The 25162-nt window shown below is 36.2% G+C and overlaps 1 protein-coding gene across 1 annotated transcript in view; it reads right to left on the bottom strand.

Moving 5' to 3' along the window:
- KCNT2 (potassium sodium-activated channel subfamily T member 2) overlaps positions 1 to 25162 on the bottom strand; it is a 164186-nt gene that overhangs the window by 60781 nt on the left and 78243 nt on the right. Inside the window, exons 9-14 of the mRNA XM_072867072.1 lie at positions 22625 to 22805; positions 20176 to 20340; positions 18469 to 18605; positions 13841 to 13904; positions 5583 to 5691; positions 1185 to 1293 (exon numbers count right to left, since the gene is read on the bottom strand). Of these exons, the coding sequence (XP_072723173.1) occupies positions 1185 to 1293; positions 5583 to 5691; positions 13841 to 13904; positions 18469 to 18605; positions 20176 to 20340; positions 22625 to 22805 (765 nt within the window). The remainder of the gene's footprint in view (positions 1 to 1184; positions 1294 to 5582; positions 5692 to 13840; positions 13905 to 18468; positions 18606 to 20175; positions 20341 to 22624; positions 22806 to 25162) is intronic.

The following is a 25162-nucleotide window of genomic DNA, read 5'->3' as shown; positions in this document are numbered from 1 at the left end:
ACAGCAGAAAACAGAGTCCCTTTCACATGCCTGTTTTTGTGCTGATGGAAAATTCTCTGCTAGCTGCTAAAAATACTACTCTTCTTTCATGTACATATAATATGAAATAACTAAAAAAGGCTCTGTATTCTGTGCATGTCAGATAATGAAAGCTAGGCAGATGAAGAATGTATTTCACCATGATTCTCAGGAGGCATGGAAACAGTATTTTGTTGTCGTCTTATTAACAGATTCTAGTACAGACAGGGCCATTAAAATCTTGACATTTGTTGTTCTTGGTAGTAAAAGTTCTAGCAATAATTTCAGTTTTCCCCATCCTGGGCACAGGGGAATACTACAAATGCCATATAGAAGGTTAAATAACTCTGCTTGTAAATATCAAGATATTGCTGGGTCCATGGTTACTTGAAAAAAAGTATGCATTTTTACTAGACTCTCAAATGTATTCCTGTGCAGTCTATATGCATGTATTCAATTTCTACAGATATATTTGGAGATTAACTCTTTAATGCCTCTCTCTGCCCACAACATTTTAATAAGATACCTTATTATTCCAAGAATATAGCATAACGGAGATATACTAGATGTAGTAAAATTATTTTTGTAAATATAGAGAGGTTCTACTGTGACTATGCAGTCTGTAGACACACCATAATTCCGTACCCCTTCTGGCAGTGTGGTTATTATGTTAAAAACTATCTCTTCACATGTATGTTTACTTGTTTCTTAACATACAGGCACTGAATAGCAAATAATATTTTATATGTTATCAGAAAAATATTTTTTTAGCTCAGTGAATAGGAATTATTATGTATGTACAAAAATAGACCTTCAAATTAACATATTAAAACAGGCATGCGTGGGTCTTGTTGATGTTCTTAAGTAGAACTGTGTGATAGATCCACGATTCAATCTACGAAATTGGAAATACAAATTTTCATATCTTCTATTGTGGAAGTGGCACAACAGCATGCAACAAGTTGTTAAACACTGGGGGGAGGGGGTTTCTCCTTGAAATTATAATATCTTGAATAAAACATCTTGACGCTTTTATTGTGCAGAAAGTTCCACTTTCTTTATAAAAACTGTAGTTGTCTGGGAGTTCGGGGTAAGCTATTTTCCAAAGAATATCAGCTATAACTCTTACAAGTTTGTTTCATTTTTTTATGGTAGTATATACTTACTGTCCCCTAGATGTATGAACCAGCAGTGTGATTAATGTAGAGGTAGCTGGGCATATACAATTTAGAGCTAGCATAGCATATTTGAATTCCTCTTCACACACAACATGATCTGTAGAAAAAAAGAAGATATAAATCGTTTTACAAAAATACTTTCCATTGAACAGAATTATCACTTCCTTTCCTTGTCTAGGAAAATGGTGAAGATAGGGACAATCAAAATTTGCCTCCAGATCTTCATCTTCGACTTGAACCTGGAGAGCAGCTGTGTATGATTCGCCCCATCTATGATGTCTCTCAGATTGCATGAGTAGAGTTAATTTTGCATCCAGTTCATACCTTCTGTCCTGCAGCTACACATGGAGAGGATGCAATGGCTCTGTGAATTCCACTATCTTGCTGTACAAGTTGTGTAAGTAAGCCATGTAGCATAGTCTAGTTTGTATCTTTTGCACCTTCTGCAGTTTTGCATAAACTGGTATAGAGACATCAAGCATTGTACAGAGATATAATTTCGTGTTCAGGAAATAGCATACCTAGGATACTGCAATGCAGGAGTGCTGATCAATTAGATAAGCTGTACTGGCTTGCAGACTGTTTTTTTGGCAGTGGCTCTGGGATTTTGCACTGCACTTCAGTGTGTGATGTAGATTTGACTAATTGCCCCAACAACTGCTAACAGCTGCTGCTTCCTTGCAATCTAGGCAAGGGGGGTGGTTGTTTTTTCCTTTCCAGTGTTTTACAGCTTTGCGTTCTTTTTACCCCAGTTCTTCTCTGGCTTTTGTAATCACAAAATTGTGCTTTGTTTTTGAGAGTCCTTACAAGAAAGTATGTCGGCATGTTAGTACTTGCTGTGATGGAACAGTACTATAGACATACCTATTTTTTTCTGTCTTTTTGTCCTGGTTTCAGCTGGGATAGAGTTAATTTTCTTCCTAGTAGCTGGTATAGTGCTGTGTTTTGGATTTAGTATGAGAATAATGTTGATAACACACTGATGTTTTAGTTGTTGCTAAGTAATATTTACACTGGTCAAGGACTTTTCAGCTTCCCCTGCTCTGCCAGGTGCAGAAGCTGGGAGGGGGCACAGCCGGGACAGCTGACCCCAACTGGCCAAAGGGCTATTCCATACCATATCACGTCATGCTCAGTATATAAACCGGGGAGAGTTGGCTGGGGGGCAGCAATCGCTGCTCAGTGTCTGGCTGGGCATCAGTCGATGGGTGGTGAGCAGTTACATCACTTGTTTTTTTGTTTTTTCCTGGGTTTTGTTTCTCTCTCTCTCCCCCTTTCTTGTTATTTTCCTTTTCATTACAATTTTTAAAATATTATTATTATTATTATTAAATTATTAAACTGTTCTTATCTCAGCCCGTGAGTTTTCTTACTTGTGCTCTTCAGATTCTCTCCTCCATCCCCCTGGGAGGGGGGAGGGTGAGCTAGCGGCTGCATGGTGCTTAGTTGACAACTGAAGCTAAACCACAACGCTTTTAATGGAATTTAGGGGAGGGGAAGTAAGAAGAGAAAGCAACAGAGGCATTATATCTAGTCCTCTATATTGGCTTATACTTAAAACTGCCAAATCTTCTGCACATGCTTTCAGTATTGCATGAATTATTATTCAACTTGGTTGGCTAGTGTGTAAAATTCAGATCACAGTTAAATGGTCACCAGTGATGGTGACGGCATGAAAAGGAAATAGAAATTAGTCTTCAATGTCATTCATGTATACCTGTGACAGTATTAGAATAGATATAAGAAGGGATAAGCACAAAACTTACAACTTAATTGACCTTTGTTTCAGTGTAGAAACTTAGTGTCATAAAGGTTTTCTAAGGTCATGAAGGCATTTATTGCATGCTAAGTAAATTTTTTTTCTTCTGAATTTAGTGTGATTCAGTCTACATTACTTTCAATGGGAGCAGAATTTGCTTCTGATGAGAAAGAATAATACAAGTAGTACAGCTGATGATCAAAACATAAGCCATGTGAAAATTGCTGAGTAAAAGTAAGCAAATAATCTCCCCATCTAGATCTGAGCTGTCTACATGCCTCTATTTCTAGTTGCACTAATGTATCATTGAAATCCTTAGGACCACCTTACCTCTCTAAGCTACTTTCTAGACAGAATTTATAGTATAGCTATAAGCATGCCACTTACTGAAAACAAAAGCATTCTTTGTATGCCTTCTCTATTCCTTTTTTAAAAATTTCTAGAGGCTTTTCAGTAACAGAATCATTGACTACTGAAAGGAGAAATTGATTCCCTCGTTTTCTGAAGATGAAGGCCTATTTAAATGTCATAGGGAAGGAATGAATTTAGTTATATAAAGACACTGTCAAATATAGAACAAAATTAGATTTTTTTCCTCCCCTAAATACATTTCAGTTATAGCAATTAAATATTTCCTGCAGAAAATATTTCAGACAGAAATGTGTTCTTTTAGTTGACCACATGCCATTAATAAATCTATTTGAATTTTAAACTAGATATTTTGAGCAAGTAAGGCATAGTCTTGGATGGAATATCTGCATTCCATTACCATTAGTCAGATGGCAAAGATTTATGAAAGTGAATATTGAACTCCTGATATTGAAGGAATGAGAATGCTCCATATTTTTGAATTTGTATAGTATTTTGCCAAATAACCTCCCCTTATTTTTTTGTTTAGAATGTTGTTATATTGTAACTAATACTTTTGAAAATAGGAGCAAGAAAAAAAATATACAGGAAAACTATTTCATCATCTGTTATTTCAGATCTTGTAGTTGAACCAAATTGTACATGTTGACATAAATATATATAAATGAAAATTAATAAATCATGGATGGTACAATGCAAATGAAAAGTATGTCTCAGACTTAAATCCTCCGTATGTTCTCTACTCTCTAACATATATGGTGGACTTTTTGGATGGATTTTATGTAAAATATCATGTTAACACAGCACGCAAACAGAGATTGCACACAGCACACAGAGATTGATGTCCTACAATAGTCATCTTAATCTCATATGTGTAAGCGATTCACATTGTCTTGTCAAGTGTTTTTTACATCAGGAGCCATGGAGCTGGGACTCATAGGACTATTTCCACTCCTATTGTAGACTTTGACCTTGTGTGAGCTATATATGCCCTTCATGACTTTTTATGCATCTGTAAAATGGGTATATGAAAATGATACCCTACCAACTTCGAAAGTATTTTGAAGCTTTTGAATTCTCAGAGGTACTTTGAGAACACCAGGTGAAAGATTCTTCAGTGATCTAACTACCATGATTAGAAATATTGTAGCCATTTGAAACATGAATAGAGGTACTATGGGTTTCGCCTCTTGGCTGGATTTAAGTTCTTGTATTAAACACAGATCAGGTCAAAAATAACTTGCTCATTTCTCCAATTATTTGACAGATTATAGCTTGCCTATAATGTTACCATGTTTTATATTTATGTTCAGGACTCTTACTGTGGAGCTGTGGTGAGGGTCATACAGAACTCTATCTGATGTCTTCTCTTCTAAAGTGAGCAGAGAGAAAGCCGGGTGACAGCTCTCCCACTCCTCAGGTCTCGGACATCAGTCAGGTCCTGTGACAGCGGGTACTAGAATCAGCAAATTTGCATGTATTTTTTGCATGAATCAGCAAGTATTTGCATGTTTTTGCACATGGGCATATATATGTCTGTATGTACATATATACATAGGTATGTGTGTGTTTAAATATAGACAGAGAGACAGAGACCTACCTACATAGTGCAGAGAAACAGTTTGTCAAATTAAAGCTGGTAATCTCTTCTTATAAGAGAGGATTTGTTTGTATTTCTTAACATCATTTTGCATTTTATGTTATAGATCCTAAGGCATGCATTTTACGGGATATAGAATTAAATTATATGTCTCTCTCCAAAATATTTGAAAGTAAGTAAAATAATGTTTTTCATACCCCTTAGAAAAAAACAGTCCAATGGGAAGATTTTTATTTTTCAATTGTTGTTTGGATAAAATTTGGTCTTTTCTGAGCAGATCTTCTCATATACCCCTTAGTAACAGTATGGTTTAGTAGACAGAAATTATTTAAAGACATGGATATAGTAAGCTGGAAACCTGCCTGGATCTATAATTAAGGAGTAACAATGTGTTATGTATCAAATAATTCTATTATGTATGTTACATAACATAAAAGAGTAATAATCCTTAAAAGTGCTTATAAATAAGACTTTAATGTAAAACATGACATTTTACTATTCATAGGATATATACAGCCCATGTTATTTTACAATACTGCACTCTTAATCTGCTTCTAACCAGTAAATACGCCTAGGGAATCTCACTCTGCTTGTGCGATTATGAAACAAACTGCCAAATACTAACAAGTGTTTCAAATGGCTGAAATCCTACACTTACCTGCAAACTTGATGTGGAATTTATTCTCAGGTTTCAATATCTGGACATACAAAGGACAATTTGGAGCAAAGTCTTTAACTGCCCATGCTCTTAAAATGGTTTGATGGTCCTAGAATAAAGAGTATGAGGTGATGACAACGAAATACAAATAACCCTGTTACATAAGAAAAATAACCTCTTATCAGACTGACTCCATTGAAGAAAACTCATTTTAAGACTATATAACACCAGCTGGTGTGGATGTTTATGTAAATGTTATGTAAGTAATATTACATATTATGTATATTACATATATTTGAATACATAAATATATATACACATACACAGACCATCCAGTAATTCTGCAGACATAGACAAGGCTGAGGTACTCTCAGTGTTCACCAACAGGGTCTCTCAGGCCTCTGCTTTGAGGCAGGCTTCAAGCAGGAGGAGAATCACCAGCAATGGCTGATTTTAGACAGGGATTGCTCCAGAGAACTCAACCCATATGAGCCCACAGGATCAGATGGGTGCAGAGAGAGCAGCCCAATGTCCTTGTGCAGTTGCTTTATCTTTGAAAGCTTGTGGAGACTGGGGGAGAGCTCAAACAACGGCAGAAAAATTAATAGTTTCACCCATCTTCAAACAAAAGGATGATCTAGGGAGCTAAACCTCTGGGCACATGAATGCTATGTCTCAGACTGTATTCTCATTTCCATGTTCAGACATTACAGTCTGGATGAGTGGAAAACTATATGGGTAAAATGCTGGTTAGATGACTGGAGTCTTAAGGCAGTGGTAAATGGCATGTACTCTATCCAGAGACCTGGGACAAGTGGAGTGTCACAGGAATCTGCACTGGAACCTGTTCTGCTAAACCTCTTTATCCATGACTTGGAGGAGGTGAAAGAGTGCACACTCAGCAGGTTTGCAGACAATACCAAACTGGAGGGAACAGTCAAAACACTTGAGGTCAGGACTGCCATTCAGATGGACCAAGACAAGAGGGAGGAATGGGCTGACAAGAACCTCATGAAATTCAGCAAGGGCACAAGCACAGTCCTGTCTCTGGGCCTGAGCAACCACCTGCATTGGCACAGGCCGGGGGCTGACTGGCTAGGCAGCAGCTCTGCCGGAAAAGACCTGGGGGTCCTGGCAGAGAGCAAGCTGAGCATGGGCTGGCGGTGCGCCCTGGCAGCAGAGGAGGCTGACAGCATCCTGGGCTGTTTTAACGGGAGCACAGCCAGTAGATAGAGGACAGTGATTTCCCCCCCCTACTCAGCACAAGTTAGACTGAATCTAGACACTGCATCCAGTTTGCAGGCCCTCAATACAGCAAAGACATGTATACGCTGGACTGAGTTCAGCAGAGGGCCATCAAGATGGTCAGGGGCAGAAGGAGAAGCCCTGTGAGGAGAGGCTGAGGGAATGGAGCTTGTTCAGCCTGCAGAAGAGGTGGCTTCAGGGGGACCTAACAGCAATCCCCAGTATCTACAGGATGGTTATTGAGCAGATGGAGCCAGGCCCTGCACAGTGATGAGTGGCTGGAAGACAAGAGACAATGGAGGTAAGTTCAAAAGAGAGATTCAGGCTGGATATAAGGAGAAACCTTTTTCCCATGAAGACAGTCAGGCAGTGGAACAGGTTCTACAGAAAGGCTATGCTGTCTCCACCCTTGGACACTTTCACACCAACCTAGATAAAGCCCTGAGCAACATGGTCTGTGTTCATAACTTACTCCTGTCAGACTAGAGGCCTCCTGAGCTTCCTTCCAACCTCCATTATCCCAGTATAATATACTCTATTTGTTGGAGTGCAGAATAGAGGGTTTGTTTCTAGAAATCTACTAATACGGTATTTTGTCCCTCTCCTATCTTTCTGCAAGTGTTGGTGATTGTATAATTTGGAAGGGGTGGCATTTGGACGTGGAAGAACTGTGTGAAAACTTAGATAGTAGTGATGAGTCATGTCTAATTAATCAAGAGTGATGCATTAGATAGGTCCTTCCAGAGACACTCAGAATTTAAATGACATTAAATGAGGACATCAGGAATTAAGAGTTTAAAATTGTGGATAATTCTAAAAAATATCAGCTGAATTGAAAACAGGTCTACATTTTTGTGCAACTGAAACATTGGCATAACGGACATCAGAATTTAGCCAGCTACTGACCAAAGGATTCCAAGAGATTTCCCAGCCTGTTAGTTTTTGTACTTCTTACCAAGTGTCAAGAGTAAGTTAACTGCAGGATGAATACTGCTATCCCATAGAAGTAAAGTATGTGATAATACATTCATATATTGAATTTCATGAAATATGGCTAATTTCAGTGTATCAGCCATCAGTTTTTATTTTCAGAACTTAAAAGGAATATTTGAGAGCTGCATGTAGGCAGCAATACTTGGGTTGAAATGCCTTGCCTAGTCATGAAATCAGTGGTATTAAAAGATAAAATAGAAAGAATGATTCATTATGTTTGCAGCATCAGCAATAAGAAAAGCTTTCAGACTCATGAACACAAGGGAAAATATCTGCCTGGAACAGAGCGTAATTGACATATTCAAACTATAATATTTTAATGTCAATTGAGATGTTAGCAAGTACTTTTTCTACTAGAAATTCTACTATTTTTCTACTAGAAATACTAGAATGGAGCCGTAAGAGGAAGACCTTTTGAGGATGGTAAAATACATTATTTCACATTTTTCTTTTTAACAGTTTCATAGATGTAAGATTGCTGTGCCCATTCAGGAGATTTCAGAACTTGGATGTACGCTGCTACAAGTTTTCCTTGTAGGCAGTCACTTTTTCTTCATTTCTTCTATAGCATATGGCAACTTATACTCCTTAAGGTGGTGTGTTTGGTTTTTTTTTAAATTTAGGGGTTTTTGCTGTTTTGTCTTAAGGGAATGAAATGCCAAAACACCTTAGAAGTAGCAAATGGCTGGGTAATGGGATAGATGGTGGTCATACAGATATACTATAGGAGGAGTAAGAGGTTTGGGAGTGGATTTGGGACAGATTTGAAAAACCTGTGGTGGTGTTGACGTTTACCTAATCCTTTTATGCAAAAGGTGTCAGGGAAACACATTCAGAGTCACTTGCAGTGATGGTGTGGCTTCATTGCACAGGGTTTGACATTACCAGTTTCCTCCCTTCCTTTCTATAGCAATCATTCACAGACCACATTGGCTTGCAAAAATGGTGAGAAAAGGTTGTTTCCTGTATGCCACATGCAGAGATATAGCTTATATTCAATTAAATTTAGGTTACTTTTTTCATTCTTGAGTATTACATACATGAGCTAAGATTAAATTTACTGTGATAAACCAAAACTGTACTAGTAAATACAATTTGGGTTGTACATTTCAGACTAAGTTTACTCTTTCTCTTTTCTTCTCAATGTTAGATATTTTCTTTGAGTTTTTTTTAATTATTATTTTGTCTAAAAAGCCTGGTTTTGTTAGAAGGTGCAAGAATTGTTAAAAATAAGAATGAAGAATGCTTATTAAAATGATTCAAATAACACCATTTTATTAAAAAAACGAACAAACCTAGACCCGTAGAAGTGAGTGTTGTAAAACTAAAAGTATGAATCTCAACATAAAATATTTTTAGATAATTGTATAGGAAAGGGAAAGATTCCTTAAAATTAAAATCTCTTGATGATTATTTGGCACATTTGCAGTTTTAACACTGCAAAATATGCATTGCTTTCGATTTGCTTATTCTTTTTTGAAGAAGCAGTCTACAAATATGTAATATATATTAAATGGATACTTAAATGCCCTATATAGTTTCATAAGATCAACTCAGTGTGTATGTAATGTTAATATAATAACATTGCATTATTGTTTCATTTTCTCTTTTTTCACTTGGTATATACATGTGTTTGTGTACAAAAGCTGGCTATTTGGGTTTCCATGGTTTTTTTGCTCAGTTACTCTCCCGAATTCCACTCTGGAGAAGCACTCCAGGGGAGAGAAATGAAAATACAGGTAAGCACTTATAGTTACATAGTATAAACTGAGGTAACCAAAACAAAATTATGCTTCTATTCACATTATAAAATATATGCTTCTTTGGGAGATGAGGGAAAAAAAAATTATCTTCTGTGTGCTTTCCATGCAATGAATTGCAGTCAGTGATCAAAAATTCCCACTGATACTGATAGTGATTAATATAGAGGTGATATTTAAGTTTATGTATCAAAAGCTGTAAGTTTTAAAGTGCGTGTAACAGGAATTTAAATCATCAGAACTCACAGCAAGACCTTGATTTGATATATATTTTAAAATAGTTCTGTTAATTTAATTTTTTTCTTGCCACACATAACTTCATAAATTAGTTATATCTTCCTATGCAATGCATCCATCTTATGATGCTATTAAGGCAGTGTAACTTAGATTACCAGTATAGTAGTGTCACACAATTTGATTAATGGAAGGGGAAAAAAAAGGTGCAAGCTTGAACTCAACCATCTCTGAATTTTCAGAAAGCATCAGAACAAAGCTGTCAGCAGTAGAAGTGGTCTTTCACATATTTATATAGCCTATTAATGAGTTATCTATAGGCTAATTCAAAAGAGACTTCTCTTCCCACTCCTCCTCAGGTTAAAACAGCAGATGCATTGTTTTCAGGCACCTTAGTTTTGTGGAGCAATTTGATGTAGGCAGCCCATTGAAGTCACTGGCTAACTTTGTGGCGTGGCACAGACTACTGTTCTATATACTGTACCAATCAAATAAAAAAATTGTCATCCAGACTTAAGTACAATTTGAACTCTCTTTAAGACTTGCATCCTCCAGAAGAGAAACAGATGTCTGTCCTGCTTGCTATAGCAGATGAGCAGCTTACATCTTGGTCTGAGATGTCAAAATAGCATTTGATAGAATAAGATTTGGCAGAGCTTTGTCTTGCCAGAGAAGAGAAAGTTTCTGGTAGGAGATTTTGGAAAGCTGACAAATTCTTGGTCTGAGTGTTGAAGTTCCTACTCCTCCAAGTGAAAAAGGAAGCAACTGACAATTTTTATGAAGTAACTGCATGTCACCTGTTACTGTACTTTTTCTTCTGAGCTATAGTGGAGATCCATGGATCAGAAGCAACACAGACTTTAGCACTAAAACTTATTAACTAACGAAATAGCAAGCAGTGAACAGCCAGAGGTATCCATGGCAAATGAGTGGATCCTCTGCTGAGGACTGTAGCTGGGGAGATAAAAACTCTCATGCACTTTGAAAAATCACATGAGTAACAACAGCTGTTCTGGTCGGGAATCTCCTTAATGCATCTGTTAACTTCTATTTTGACAGCTGTCAGATGTAGGAGAGGATCCAAGACAGTCCTAACAGTTTGTCAGCTGCTCAAGCACAGCAGGGTGAAAAATCAGTTGTATTTATAAAGATTGATACTGGGATGACAACTGAACTTCTTTCAGCCCAGTGACAAACTGTAATCTTATGTACTGCATGACTGAAGTTCTCAGTAGTGACTAGAGCTGGAACAGTGTAGGAAATTAAATCCATTTCATTTCAGAGCTCTAGGGGGCAGTAAAATAAAACAAAATAAAAAAAAGGAAACGGTTGTTCTGTTTTCTACTTGCAGTATAAATAATTGCATTGCCTGCGAAAAGGAAATCTGAGCAACAAAAACAGAGAGAGAGGTGACATCTTGTTTAAAAACTTCAGAAGACATTGACCCTCAGAGCATCACTGCTACAGTTGAGATACTGTGCCATTATGACTATCCAGCCAGTCACCCAACAGGGTATTCTGTCACAGAGGAAGGTAACAGGATTGTGTTTGTATTTGCCTGGTAAGATTTGCCTGTTTGTATGCTCCAGACACAATGATAAATGAGATTTGATAAGAGTCTGTACTGGAAACTGAAATGTGCCAGGTACCATTTTGGTGTTTCCTGGGGCACACTGTCCCTGAGGGCAGAAAGACTGCCTGGAGAGAGTTGTAGCTGGCCACAACTCTGTAACCAAAACTAGATGTGCTGGCCAGAATGGATGGAAGCTCCATGTAGAGTCCCCTGTCTGCCCTGTAGGACAGTTCAGCAGAGTTGAAAATTGTCCTTTCTTTCTATAAATTCTGGAGAGGTTATGAGCAGAGATGAACAGCTTACCTCTAAGAGAATCCTGTGTTGGTGCAGCTGTCCTTAAAGCTGCATAAACCTACCAAGTGCAATGTAAATCACATGCTCTGCTTGTATGGGATTTCTCATTTCTAGCCAGTTCACAACTGTCAAGTATATTTTGTGAAATGAGTTGTCGCTGATTTATTCTGAACTTCATGACTAATTTAGCCAAGGCAGTTCAGCTTTTTTTATATTTTTCAGTCTCACAGAAGTAACCGATATTTTCCCAGGTATTTGCAAGAACTGCTGCTTGTTCTTATCCTTACATACCCTAGCACTTCTGTCACTTCCAAACAGTACATTCTGAGTGCTTGCCTTACTTGACTACTCCAGGATTACTTGCTGCCAATTCAGTGGCTTTCGCTAGTGTGTTTTCAGGAGTCTATTGCTGATTAATCAAGTTGAAAGCTCTTAGTTCAGCAAGTTTGAATGTTATAGTAGGAGCACAGATTTAGTTCTCAAGGAGTTCAGTGGCTTTCTGCAAGTGATGGGTCCAGCACAGGGTCTTTAGTTTTGAATAAAATATTTTTTACAGCATGCTGATGGTCTACAAAAAATTAAGTTATTTTTGATAAAATTTGCTTCTGGAGGTTCATTTGCCTAGCAAGGAAATAATCCTTTCTTCTTGGTAGCTTCAGCTTATGTTGCTTTTTTTGTTCTTCTCTGGTAAGCCATATGTGTAGGTATGGAAACAACTAAGTTTTGATGGTAGATGAGGTAATTGTAGCAAGTGATAGAGAATATATTAAGAAATACTACATACATAATGCAAAGCCCTCGTTTCCCATGTTTTACTGTATCTATTTTTAATATTTAGAAAAATAATTGCTATTTCTTATAATGTAGCAGCAAAACAGTATTTTCTAATTGAGATAGCTTAAAACATAATCACTGAAATATAAACACTAGTTTGATCTTATTAGGCAATTTGTAAGCATCTTAATTTAACTTTGTGAATATTCAGACTTATTCTGATCTTCCTTTGGAGTTCAAGATCAAACTGAATAGAGGCAAGTGTGCAATAATTTAGCATGCAGCTCATGGTGAAAAATGTAAAGTTCTGTTCATAAATCCTTCCTCAGTGGACTTTTTTCCTGGATATTTGTGATCAGTAGGTAATGTCATTAGTTTGAAGCGTTCTAGTTCACATTAAAATAGGTTTATTCTTTTATCACAGTTGCGCTGTGTAGAGGCTTGTATTAGCAGTCTTCCTTTGTGGACAGTAACTTACCTGACTGCTCATAACTAGTAGCATGAGCAAAACCATAGTAACTTATTTAAAGTCTTGCCATTTTTCACATTTAAAATTGGCCAATATGAAAAATGGTCAAATACTCTCATATATACTGATTATCTGGTATTAGTCACAAATTAATTTATAAAGTTGAATTCAATCTTTACTTTGTTAGTAGTGAACTTTCAATACTTCAATAGTTCTCAATGGACTTACCAGTCAGTTGATATGTGTCTCTTTTCTGATTTAATAAATAAAACTCTTTGAATTGGATATCTAGAGCAAACACTGATATTAGTCCAGGTAATTTGAATAAAACTTTTTTTGACAGAGTACCACCCTTTGGAGTGATTAATGACCAAGTATCAATATATGTATAAGGTACCATCATAGTGCTTATATGGTATTCTGCCATTGTTCCATAAAAAAGGAGAGAACTCATACAAATTTACTTTATTCAGCACGAAAATTGTTTTTTGAAAGTACTGTATTATTATAATAGTATTTTTTATTTTTTTAAAGTCCTGTAAGAATGTATAAATTCTTACATTAAAAAAAAAAAAATTCAATGTATAACTAAAATGTGCTGTAAAATCCTAAATTCTTTGGTAGGTAGGTCATGTAATTTATTTTCTAAAAAAGCAGAAGTAGATATGTTATGTGAAATGAGCCATTAAATCATGTTTCATAAATTTGTGAAATCCTGGCATTATAGAATCCAATAGAAACCTTTTTGTTATCTTAAATGAGACAGGAAGTTCATCCCACATGCAAAATCTCTGTGTAAATCAGCTAATTTTAATCTTCTCTTCACAGAAGAAGTCTCAGTCCCTGGGAGGGAATAAGGGCAGTAACAGTACAAACAGCACACACATTCCTTCTTACTTATTTCTTCAAAACTTACAGCTGCTGTCCGGTCCACCTCGCAGCGGCTACTCAGAATGAAACAAGCTTCAGCATCATCCATTCTAGAAGAGGGGAGACAAACCCATTACATACCAACAAAATACTTATGTGGACTTGTGTTTCACAGTTCATAGTCTTGTAGGCTTACAGAAACAGAATACAGAGAAAGTTTAGTCTACCTGTTCTCATGCATTATCTGAATGTCAGCAGCAGTCACCTTGTGCTCTAACTCACGGTGTACCAGTACTTCCCGACTAGGTTCTGGGAAACTTTCTTTCCCTGGTGCCAGTAGAAGCTGTGCCAAAGTAATAAAAGCAGGGTGGCCTCAAACACACTTAATTTGCAAAATAAATATTTATCTGCCGTGAGTACAAAAGGTGAATAAATAGCACCAGTCTGCATAGTGTGTAAGGGTATGGTATGTACAAGTTATTATTGATAAGAATGAATGAGAGGGGGCAGATAACTTTATATAGACTTGTCTTGCCTAGTGATAGCAGAAAGATGGGTAGATGTAGTAGAATAATGCGTTAGGGATAAATAACAAACATTTCTGTGTATGTAGGCATTAAATGAATTAACTGTTTTCAGTTCATGGTCTCTTTGAGAACTTTTAATGCCTAATTGTTCTCTAGTGGGTAGAACTGGTCATGTAAGAAAGAGTGGTGGTGGAAGTGTGGAGAAAAACTGTCTGACTGAAGGTTTCATCAAAGTTTGCTTTTCCTCTTTTGCCTCAGATTTTGATAACCTTCTCCAGTGAATCCTACTTCACTTACTGGTACACGGAAGTAAAGGAATAGGGACTTGGTTGACTTCCTTGGGAAGACAGGACTTTCTGGGCAAAGAGAAAAAGGATGATCAGAATGGGTTTCCTGGGAAGGGGAAAAGTGAGGCAGGAGCTGGGGAAAATGAACAGGCAATTCACTGCTCATTACAGCAACTCCATTCTGGAGTCTGGAATGGGACCTGAGATTCCTAAATCTTTGGTTTCTCTGCTGCTAGAAAATTGAATTGGTGGTTGTTAGTAACAGTTTAGGCCATTGGGACCTTAGGCTTAGACTGAGAGACCATTTTTTTAGGTACTGTACAAACGCAGAACAAAAAGACATTCCTTGCCATATAAGCTCTAAGTGACATGACAATGGACAACAAAAGTATATGCAAACATGGGAAACAGGAAGAAACAGTGTGACTATACCTGAATATAAAAATTATCATGGTAGGCGGTGGTCTCACTAGATATCAGAGCAGTGAACTGACTGAAGAGAGGATGTGATGAAGAATACTGGGATTACTTTACAGATGTTTTGGAGAAATTCATCCTAGATTGAAGGTACAGCATGGGTAAAGTCACAATGGGACTTGTATGTTAATCTGTTGTATGTGTGAAAGAGAATAGCAATATAGACTTATCAGAACATTACCTCTCAGTAAGAACTGGGACTTGCAGGCTAAGTGAGAATAAGGGGTCACTCCTTGATGCAATAAAGAAGGGCAAGCCAGGGAAGGACTGCAATGAGGCAAAGTGATGTACTACATAAATAATATTTCCAGAGCGTTCTGAAACAAGGGTTCAGGGAGTTGAGATGATATATATCAAGAACACAAATATAGTTTTAAGTGGGACAAAAATGAGAGCTTGTGTGAGAAAACACTTGCAAGATGCAGGCTCAGTCTACATAGGATGCTCTACGATATGATTCCAAGCTTATGGTCCACAGTAGGATACTGGTTTTATTTTGTTAGCAAAAATTAAGATCTATTTACAACTGTCTGCAACTAAACTTGATGAACTAGATATCCATAATGAGATGTCAAGATAGCTTGGCCAACCTTTCAGGTTTTGACTATAGAAATAGTAATTATATTTGTGTGTTTTGTGTGAGTTCATTCAGAAAAAGTATAAAGAAGAGAGAAGGATAAAGTCAGGTCATTGTAGATTCCCCATAGACACCTAGCAGTAGGAAAACAGGGGAAGCCTCAAAAGATTAAAGTACTTGAAATGGAAAAATCATTGTAACAAAGGCAAATCAATATATCCGAAATAGTAATGTCAAATGCAGCTGATGTAGAGAAGAAGTGAGGACAGGAGGCGACTTCTGAGTGCTATTAGGAAGAAATCACAGGAGCTGCATGAGTAGTTTCAGCTAAGCATGGGAACAGAATTGGGAAGATAAGGTCTTTAACAAGGTTGTAGGAAAGAAAATTCAGTGAAATTAGATGAGATTTCAATGAGAGCTGATGAGGTAACTGGGATTGACAGTATATATAGCAGATTTCATAAGGAAATGAAACCTCATGTGAACATATTCACCTCTTTCCCTAATGTTTTTTGTAACTTCTTGAATCACTTCAGCCACAGATGACAAGGATAATAACCTGAGATGAACATCTATGAATGTCATGAATTTAGACAACAGAAACACTAGTAGCATCTATGTTAAAAACATTTATTAGAACCCAGAGTATCCTTATGAGAGAAGTGTTATTAATGTCATAACAACTGAAAAACCTTTGTCAGTTACACCATTTTTATATGCCACAAAACTGAATCTGAGACAAAAACCCCAATAGTTCCACTGCTTGAGGATGGCAGAAATTAAAGGGGCTTTATATATTGAAGAGACATTTGTGAAAGGAAAAAGTATAAGGTAAAGAAAAAGATCGGACATGAAGAGGATTACAATTTGTGATGGTTCACTAAAGAAAGTGGAAGGAGAGAGAAAAAATATTTGAGGTCATGACAGAACATGGGAGAAAGCTGTAGGGGAAAAAAATCAAGCATGGTAGTGTTATTCACTTTCTAGTGCTAGTCTGCATGGAGAATTAGAGCTGTTTTGATCAGTTAGTGTGTTGTTTCAAATGTTGAAGTAGCTATGAAGTTTCCAGTCATGCTGATGAACAATATACTTATCAGTGTGATGCCTCATGACAGAATTTGTTCTGTTTTTTGTTAAAGCTGGGCACACGAACACTGTTCAGAGAACACAAAAAATTTGCAAAGTGAAGCTCTCAAAGGTAGGAAGCAAGAACGAATATAATTTTTGTAAAGTCAAATTGGGTACTAGGGCATATAAAGAAAAATACAGACTTTAGTTAACTGACTATTTACTACTTATGCAGTCAGCCAACTTTTGGTATTCCTTTACTTTTTGGTGTGACCTTTGTCATGTTATTTTGACATTGCATTTCACGTATAATATATGTATAAATTTTGATAATGAGAAACTTGATTATTTTGTTGTTGTTGTTGGTAACCATTACTTTATTTATTAGAAGAAGTTTACCATGTGCCTTGTTATCTTCTCAGGACATTATGTTCTCATTAAAAAGAAATATAGCAAATATCTTAGGTACTGGGTTATATTTCATATTAATATTCTATTAAATTCCCACTACTCTTCTTCCCTCCAGAGAGGTTGAAAATTATTCTATGACAGGTACATTCAATTACATGTTCTGCAGGAAAAAGCACAGTTCCACAGTTGACTACCTCCAGGTTATTATAAGTAAAATTCAAGATTATCTTTAGGGAATAGCCTAATTTTTCTTCTCCTAATGTGTAGAACAAATGCCAGCTAAATCCCCACATGAATTCCTTCTTGAAATCAGCAAGAAAGCAAAGAAAGGAACCTCTCTCTAAAAGAAAATTCCAATCCTGAAAAAAGCTTTCTTGTATTTTCAAATTTTAAACAGAAGTAGTTGTTTTTTCAGTGGCAGAAATCTGAGAAGATAATACTGCTTACTAGACTTCGCACAGATTAAATTCTTGGAAATAACTCCCCTAGGGTAAAGAAGGCTGAATAACACAAATACTCAGACAGGTATTGGGTTAATTTTAGACATCAGTATTAGTTGCTAAATAAGTTCTTCTAAAGAGCAACGCAGATAAGTTAAATCAGTTATTTGCTAAGAATCACCTTTCTCTCTCTTTGGAGAGTTTAAAGAGACTATCTTCCTACATGAATTCCACTGTGAATTCCTTCACACCTTCAAGTGATTGAGCAATGGTGGGGGGGTTGAGGAACTGTGTTTGACTGATGTGATTTGATTAATGTCATTCACTATTAACTGGCAGAGAGGATTTTTTAGAAGTGGTGGAAGTATGTGGTAAGAGGAAGGCCCTGAAAGAAGGGTATATGTATGTATAGTTGAGTAGTTGCTTATACTACCAGGCTGAACTTTGGAAGAAAACAAAACAGTGCAATGGGTTCAAAGGGTGATAATTATTTTTGTTTGCTTTTTTCCCCTTCAGTTGGTCAGGAGTACTACTACCACATTTACCATATTTGCTCAAGGAACAGAAAAAAATTCTAGCATTACTGGCAGTTTTGGAATTTTCTGTGCTGCTTTTTCAGAAGAAATCACAGGCACTCTGTTTCAATACCTTTAAAAACTGAGACAGAAAAGACAGGGAAGAAAAATTCGGTCAAATGAAAGATCTTACAACTATTTGTTCCTTGAAAAATTTCAGATATTAAGAAAAACAAATTATATCAAAGAGCCTTGCTTTCTAAATACACATGCTTTTCCTTCTAGCACAGCTTTTGTTGTTTGTCAAACTTACTTATCAAACAGTAGGAGTGAAACAAAAGTAAAAAACAATATTGGTCAATATTTGCCTACTTAGCTCTCAACAGATCTTGATCTTTTAGTGCTGAGCCTTGCAGATAGATAACTCTTTGGGACCACATTGGGATTTGTAACACCCTTCGGACCTGAGCATCCATCTCAGTAGGACACAAAATAACGACATAATAGTCCTGTCAAAAACATAAGAGGGAATAGTCAAGTTATTTTTTTATGTTATCATTTATTATTGCTAGAGAATGAGTCAACAGAGACTCAGGATGTCAAAAATGTCTTGGATAATTCTCAAATTTCATTGACAAAAGTTATTTGAATAGATGTGTTTAAAATATTGAATTCTTTAATAAAAATGGCTGGACAGTTGTCAACTGTTTGCAAAAGACTCCAGGGTTGCAACTAAAGTCCATTTAGAAACATTTTTGTTTCCATATAAGCATAATTTTTTTTAGAGACAATTTACATTTCTGTCATTCTAGCTAGAAAATACAGGAAGTTTTCAACAATCAAAATGGAATTGTCTTCCCCCAATTTTTTTCCTCTACATTAATGGGCAGATCCAATCTGTTTCCTGTGCTACAGACAGTCCTTGTTAGGAAAAGTAAGGTTGCTCTGAAGTATACATGTGTGTACATATGAAAAGGAAAGATAAATGGAATGTGAGAGGAGAGACTGGGAGCTTAGGACAGGCTTGTCACAGAAGTCTTCCTTAGCACACACAGACTTTTGCAGAAAGCTTAGTGCATTGGATCCAGTGCATCATCTGTATCCTCCAGCTTCCCATTGCAACTGTGAAGGGAATGTATATAAGCTCTTTTAGGCTACATAAGTAGTATGAGGACTTCTGTTCTTTGTCTCCAGTGTATCACAGAGCCTGACTCATTCTTCAGGCTAATTAACTAAATTTTGGATTTCAATTTGTGTTTGCATCTATGAAGAACTGGATTTCTTTGTGCATTTGCTTATGCCTCTTACTAGCTAATTATTTTGGGGAATATTTTGGATTTGGGATTTGTCAAATTGCTCCTCAGCAATTTGAGGATTGTATTTTTGTGATTTTTTTGCACTAGTTAATGAAGCATGGTACCACAGGTAACTTAGTAAAAGACACAGAAAAGATTTAGTAAAAGCAATGGTCTGTAGCAAAGCTAATGATAATGAATCCAAATTGCTATTTCATATAAATAAGCTTTTATATGATCAAAACAAGTCATACAATATCTGTTTGCATTAGCTAGGGAATACGTGTACACTAAGAAAATATCTTGTGTGTAATCTTTCAAAGTCTTTTTCCTTTAAAGTACGTCTATTTATTTCTTAATTTCAACAATTCCAAAAGGATCTAATCTTCCTAACACTGGCAAAAAAACCAAAGCAAAATGCAAAAACCAAAAGACACTGACTTGTGAGGAGTTTTGGATCCAGTCCCAAAACAACAGGAAAAAATAACTTGAGTCGTTTTCACTTATTTTCTGTTTTGGGGTAGAATATAAGGAATAATCTGTGGAAATATCTGCTTCTGAAAGGACTGGCATAATTCAACAAGAATTCTATCTATTTAGTCTATTTACCTCAATTTAAAATGAATGTCACCATACTGTATCTCAGCTTCTTACTGCAATTATAGATTCCCAATGCAGTCAGCTATTCCCAAATTCAGTTTTACAATTTCAAGACCATTTCAGAAGGCTGGCTGCAAAAAATCAGTGTTTTGAGTTTATTTTCTTTTTTTTTCACTGTAAATACCTGCAATCTGGGGTGAGCATAGAATTCATTTAAGAAATCCATAAGTAAGTCAATCTTCAGAGAGCTAACACACAGCACAACATGTTTTTCTGTCTGAGCTCTATGTCGACTGTAGTTACCACCAGACTTTTGTCTCTCCATCCACAAATATGCCAGCTGTTCAAACTGCAAGAGATGCCAATTGTCAGTGAAATATAGACAAGCAGATGTGCAGTACGACTGTATCATGACTTAACAATATTGCATCGTTCATCTCATGCCTCTGTGAAAAGATGCCCTTGGCCCACAATGCCTTTTTCTTAAAAAAGTTCTCTAGTAAGCAGGTAAGATGAATAATAGGGTGACTGAAAAACATGGTAGTAGAGTCAGTCTCTACCACACACAAACAGCAGGGTAAATCCATTAAAATACCATGAGATTACAGTAAATCTCAAGATTTTAGAAAAGAATGAAGGCTGTACCTCATTTCCTTTATGTATTTTATACCTTTGAGCTCTTTCTTTCCAGTGCCGTGTGACATAAATGCTTCCCTCAAATGAAAGGTTAAATTTTCACACACTTAAGTGTATAGTGTGAGTATAGATACTCGGATAGAAGCACCATTTTACTTAGTTTGGGCAATAACTCTTCTCAGAGATTTTGTAATGTTCTGACGGTGACCTTTTGTATACTTTCTTATCTGTCTTATAAATTTAGATACAATTTAAATACACAGCAGCTGTTAATACAGCAAATTTGCCTTTGCCAGCTGAACAATATATTTAGGCTAACAGTAAACTTCGCTCTACTGGTCTGAATCCATTAGACTAAAGAGAATACTGCAACAGTCAGTGCCATTGTAACAATCTGTAATAAAACATACAAACAGCATTTCAAAGCTTCTTGTAAGTAACATGCATTTAATACTGAGCTCAATTTAACTATATATCTGTGTGATAGCTGCTTCTCATCCACATTCAACTGATGGAGAGACTGAATCATGAATAATAACTGAGAATAAATAATAATATGAACAATATTATAATAATGAATAATAATGAATAATGAATAATAATGAATAATGAATAATAATATCATAGCAGGACAAAAGCTCAGGAGAGAATGCCTCCCACGTTCTTTGTATGGAAAACTACATTTTCACTACATTATCACTACAGAGCTATAAAATAAAGTAGCTAATAATAGGTAAATTTATGTGAAAGGGCAGTAGATTTCCAGGTTATTTACTGGTAATGCAGAGCTCTTATGCCTAAAGTGCATATCAGAACTACCTGAAAGATGAAATTTCTATTTCCTAGGAAATTCCAAAATTCTTAAACAAAGCATATTTTAGTTTTCAATAGAATATATATTTTACTAAATTTCCACTGAGTGAGAATATAATTGTGTTAGTGCATATGTCTGTGTATGCAGACATTAAATATTTAGGTATCATTAAAATGTTCAAATAATTTCAAGAAAATTAATGCTGAAAGCTTGAGCTTCCAGCCTCCCAAGGTTTCTGTGTTGTCTGCTCATAGTGAGCTTTAGTTCACTGTCAAAGCAGCAGAGTCTGGAAAACATGGCTGTGTGAGAAACTTTGGAGCTTCATGGTCTAGCAGGTCTACTATAAGCTTTGATAGGCATGCACAATGTCTCCCCGCATTCCGTTTTTGTGGCACGAGGTCTGGGTGATCACCAAGTATGGAACAGTTAACATCTTGGCAGGGCTTCCCATGTAATCTCAGGGTTTCTGTCATCAAGCCTTACCTAATGAGCTGGGAAATGTTTGGTACAAATTTAATGAAACTGATTGACTCCTTGAAATACTTGGATTTTCATAAATCAGCCTTTTCCTGTTGAAACTGCTAGAAGTCCTAAATTTAAGTAGGCATCAAAAATTCCGAACTGTGCTGTTGACTCTGTGTGTGTGTACCCGACATACACAGCTGTGAACCCAATTTGCTTGAGTTGCAGATTTAATGAGATTTTTTTTCAAGTTAGCACTGAGCTGTGAAAGTAAGAGAGGAAGCGGAGAGAGCCAAGATTAGAAACAGGGAGAGCCTGCAGAGGAAATGCTATACACATAAAGAAAGTGCTGGATACTGTTTTGTTTTTTGGGGTTTTTTGGTGGTTTTGTTTTGTTTTGTTTTTCTTTTTAAATTGCTCCATTAATAACAAACCCGTATCTCAGCATGAAGGAAGGGCTCTGTGGTACACGACAGGAACAGAAAGCTTTCACCAGCACTTGAAAACTGTTATTAGTGGTCTGGTTTTTAGTATAAAACTAGAGTACAGGAGAACGGACAAAGGAAAAAGGAAGAAAAAAAACCCAACAGAATAGGAGGTATAGAAGATGGTTATTTTTTCTGACATTTTCTATGCAATAATAATAGTAACAATAAATGATTTCAGTTATTATTCTTTTGTTTTAAAAACAATTCTAAAGAGAAGAAAAATCCACATTTACCTGTATGGGCAACACCACAAGAGCAACACAGATCATAATGACAACAAGCAGCTTTGAAGGCCATATCTTGGGTGTAACATCCCCAAAGCCCACAGTGGAAAATGTCACTATGCAGAAATAAAGGGAGTCAAAGAGAGTCAACCTGTTTCCTGCTCGTTCCAGATGCTGAATTCCACAAATACTATGTAGAAAAGAATGAATAAAGACACGAAAAATAAAAACTGTACTTAGGGTCAGTTCAAGTTTGATGATTATATGTGCAGAGAACTATTTATTTTCAGAATTCATAAATTGCTTAGCAAAGACATTTTTTCAGAGAAGAGTAAAAATTAGTATCAAACCAAAAGTGTGTTGTTAATATAATTTTCAAACGTCATTTGTAATACAAAAAACTCATTTTTTTATTATTTCAATATGAGAGTCACAACTTTGTTGCTAGGTTTTGCTTAGTGGCTGTTGTGAGGGAGGAGTGGTATATAGAACATCATGGATTGATGCAATTCCTTTCTAAACCAGAACAAAACAGATGGTATGTAGTTGCCACCATTTAGAATTTTTTATAAACATCTTTTAACTTTTTCAGGGAGAGATTGCTGGTATGGCCAAGAAAATGTACATACTGCTTTCTTTAAATCTATCACTCTTTATGTTGGTTTCTATCCCTTTCTGTGGCAACAGTTACTAGCATGAACTAGTTATGAGAGTACGTATTGCATACTAGAAGGATAATGTTGGTACAAATGGGTACTGACTGTCTAGAATAAACTGAATGTGAGAATCGCAGGCTATCGAATTGTCAGAGGAATAAGTGTCCAGGGTCAGCCTTCAGCTAGAAAGTGGAAGATGCCAACTGGTATGAAGATTCTGCTTACTAGAAGCACAGAATAGAAATAAAAGGCTTGGTTGTTTTTGATAGCAGAACAAATGAAGTTCATTCCTTCCAGTCACACATTCCTGTGAACAAGTAAATGGTAGCCCAGGTTAATTGGTAATTATTTCTCTTGTAATCAGCATGATGTGCTTTTGGTTTTGAGAAGCAGTAGCAGAATCTGTCCACAGGTCTTACTGTTGTTTCATATGTTGCAGATTCTAAAAAAATTTCACTTTGGGAAAAAAATATACTATGATAAAGAGCTTCCCCAGCTTAAAATATGATCTTTCCCTAATACAGTAGAATTACTTAGATCAATTCAGGCTTTTAAATTATATCCACCTATATGAAGAAAATCAACGTGTGAACCATGCCAAATAGTGTTTTCTCCCCTTGGAGTTAGTGGAATGATTTCTCCTCAGAGAATTAGAGTTAATTGATAAATAATATTGTATTATTTAGTAATTATTCTAGAATATACCAAAGCTGATTTCTTCATATGTGATATCCAGATGGTAATAGTCACTCATTAATATCTGCCATGGTAAGATCTTTGCATCACCAGGGAGACCCTGTGTTTATCACAGCTTTAGCAGTTGTTCTTCTGTTCTCTGTTCTGTTCTCCAAAAATAATATAGCTGTGGGCAGTGGCATTTCCAGAACATATGGATCAAATTCCCAGTTTCCTTTTCACAGTTCTAGCATTTGTAGTTTTCACACATCTCAAAATGTTCTAAAGAGGGTGGGATTTTTTTCCCTGTTGTTTGCGTAAGTTTCATACTTCAGTCAGAACTGATACTTTTATATTCCTACCCAATTTGTCCCCTATTTTTCACTGGAGTTGTAATCTAGATCTTCCACAATTTCACTATGTTCCAAGTTTTTATTTTTTTTTCTTTTTTTCTTTTTTTTTTGACAAAAAGGCTGATTATATTTTTGTCCCTGAAAATATTAAAGAAGGACTGTAAGGAATTATTCTAATGAAGCTTTATTTTGGTCTCAGACAAGGAAGTTTTTCAGCTAAATCCTTTTCCAGTGTTAATTTGAAATAATGGAGTATACTGCAGAGGTATCCAAGTATGGAAACAGAAGCTAGTTTAATATTGTTATTCACATAAGTTATACATAATTTTAAAAGCACAATATTGGTGGATTTTTAATTCTTCATTTTTATTATTCCTGATCACCCTCTGGTGCATTTTCTTCTCTTTAGTTGTCTTTTGTGGGTACATCTGTAAAATATATAACCTTGACTTCAGGAATTAAGGTCACAAGGGCCGGGAAAGCAGCAATTACACCGAGCTTGTGATATGGCTCCCATGTAACAGGACTGTTACACCACTCCACTAAGTGTGTTAAATATCTGCAGATGGGTTTGTATTGAAGCATAATGCATGATCTTATAATTGGTAGAAATGTATTTTTTCTGCTGCTGGTGCCTGTGAAATTGCTTGGTGTTTGTATATGCAACAGGATCAATCTTACCCTTTGTATCTGACAGAATGAATTAAAATGTAAAAAAAAAATTGGTACCCTAGGGTTATTCTGCATTTTCAAGGAATGAGAATTGTTTCTTCACTTTTTGTTCTTTTTGTAAAACCTTAAAATCAATTTTAATAGTTTGCTGGTAGGAAAACTCAAATCTTGATGAAGGAGATATTTTCTTT

Source organism: Ciconia boyciana, chromosome 7 (assembly GCF_034638445.1).
Source record: "Ciconia boyciana chromosome 7, ASM3463844v1, whole genome shotgun sequence".
Classification (NCBI taxonomy): Eukaryota; Metazoa; Chordata; class Aves; order Ciconiiformes; family Ciconiidae; genus Ciconia; species Ciconia boyciana.
The sequence above is the reverse complement of the archived record's forward strand: the minus strand, read 5'-3'. Positions and strand labels throughout refer to the sequence as shown.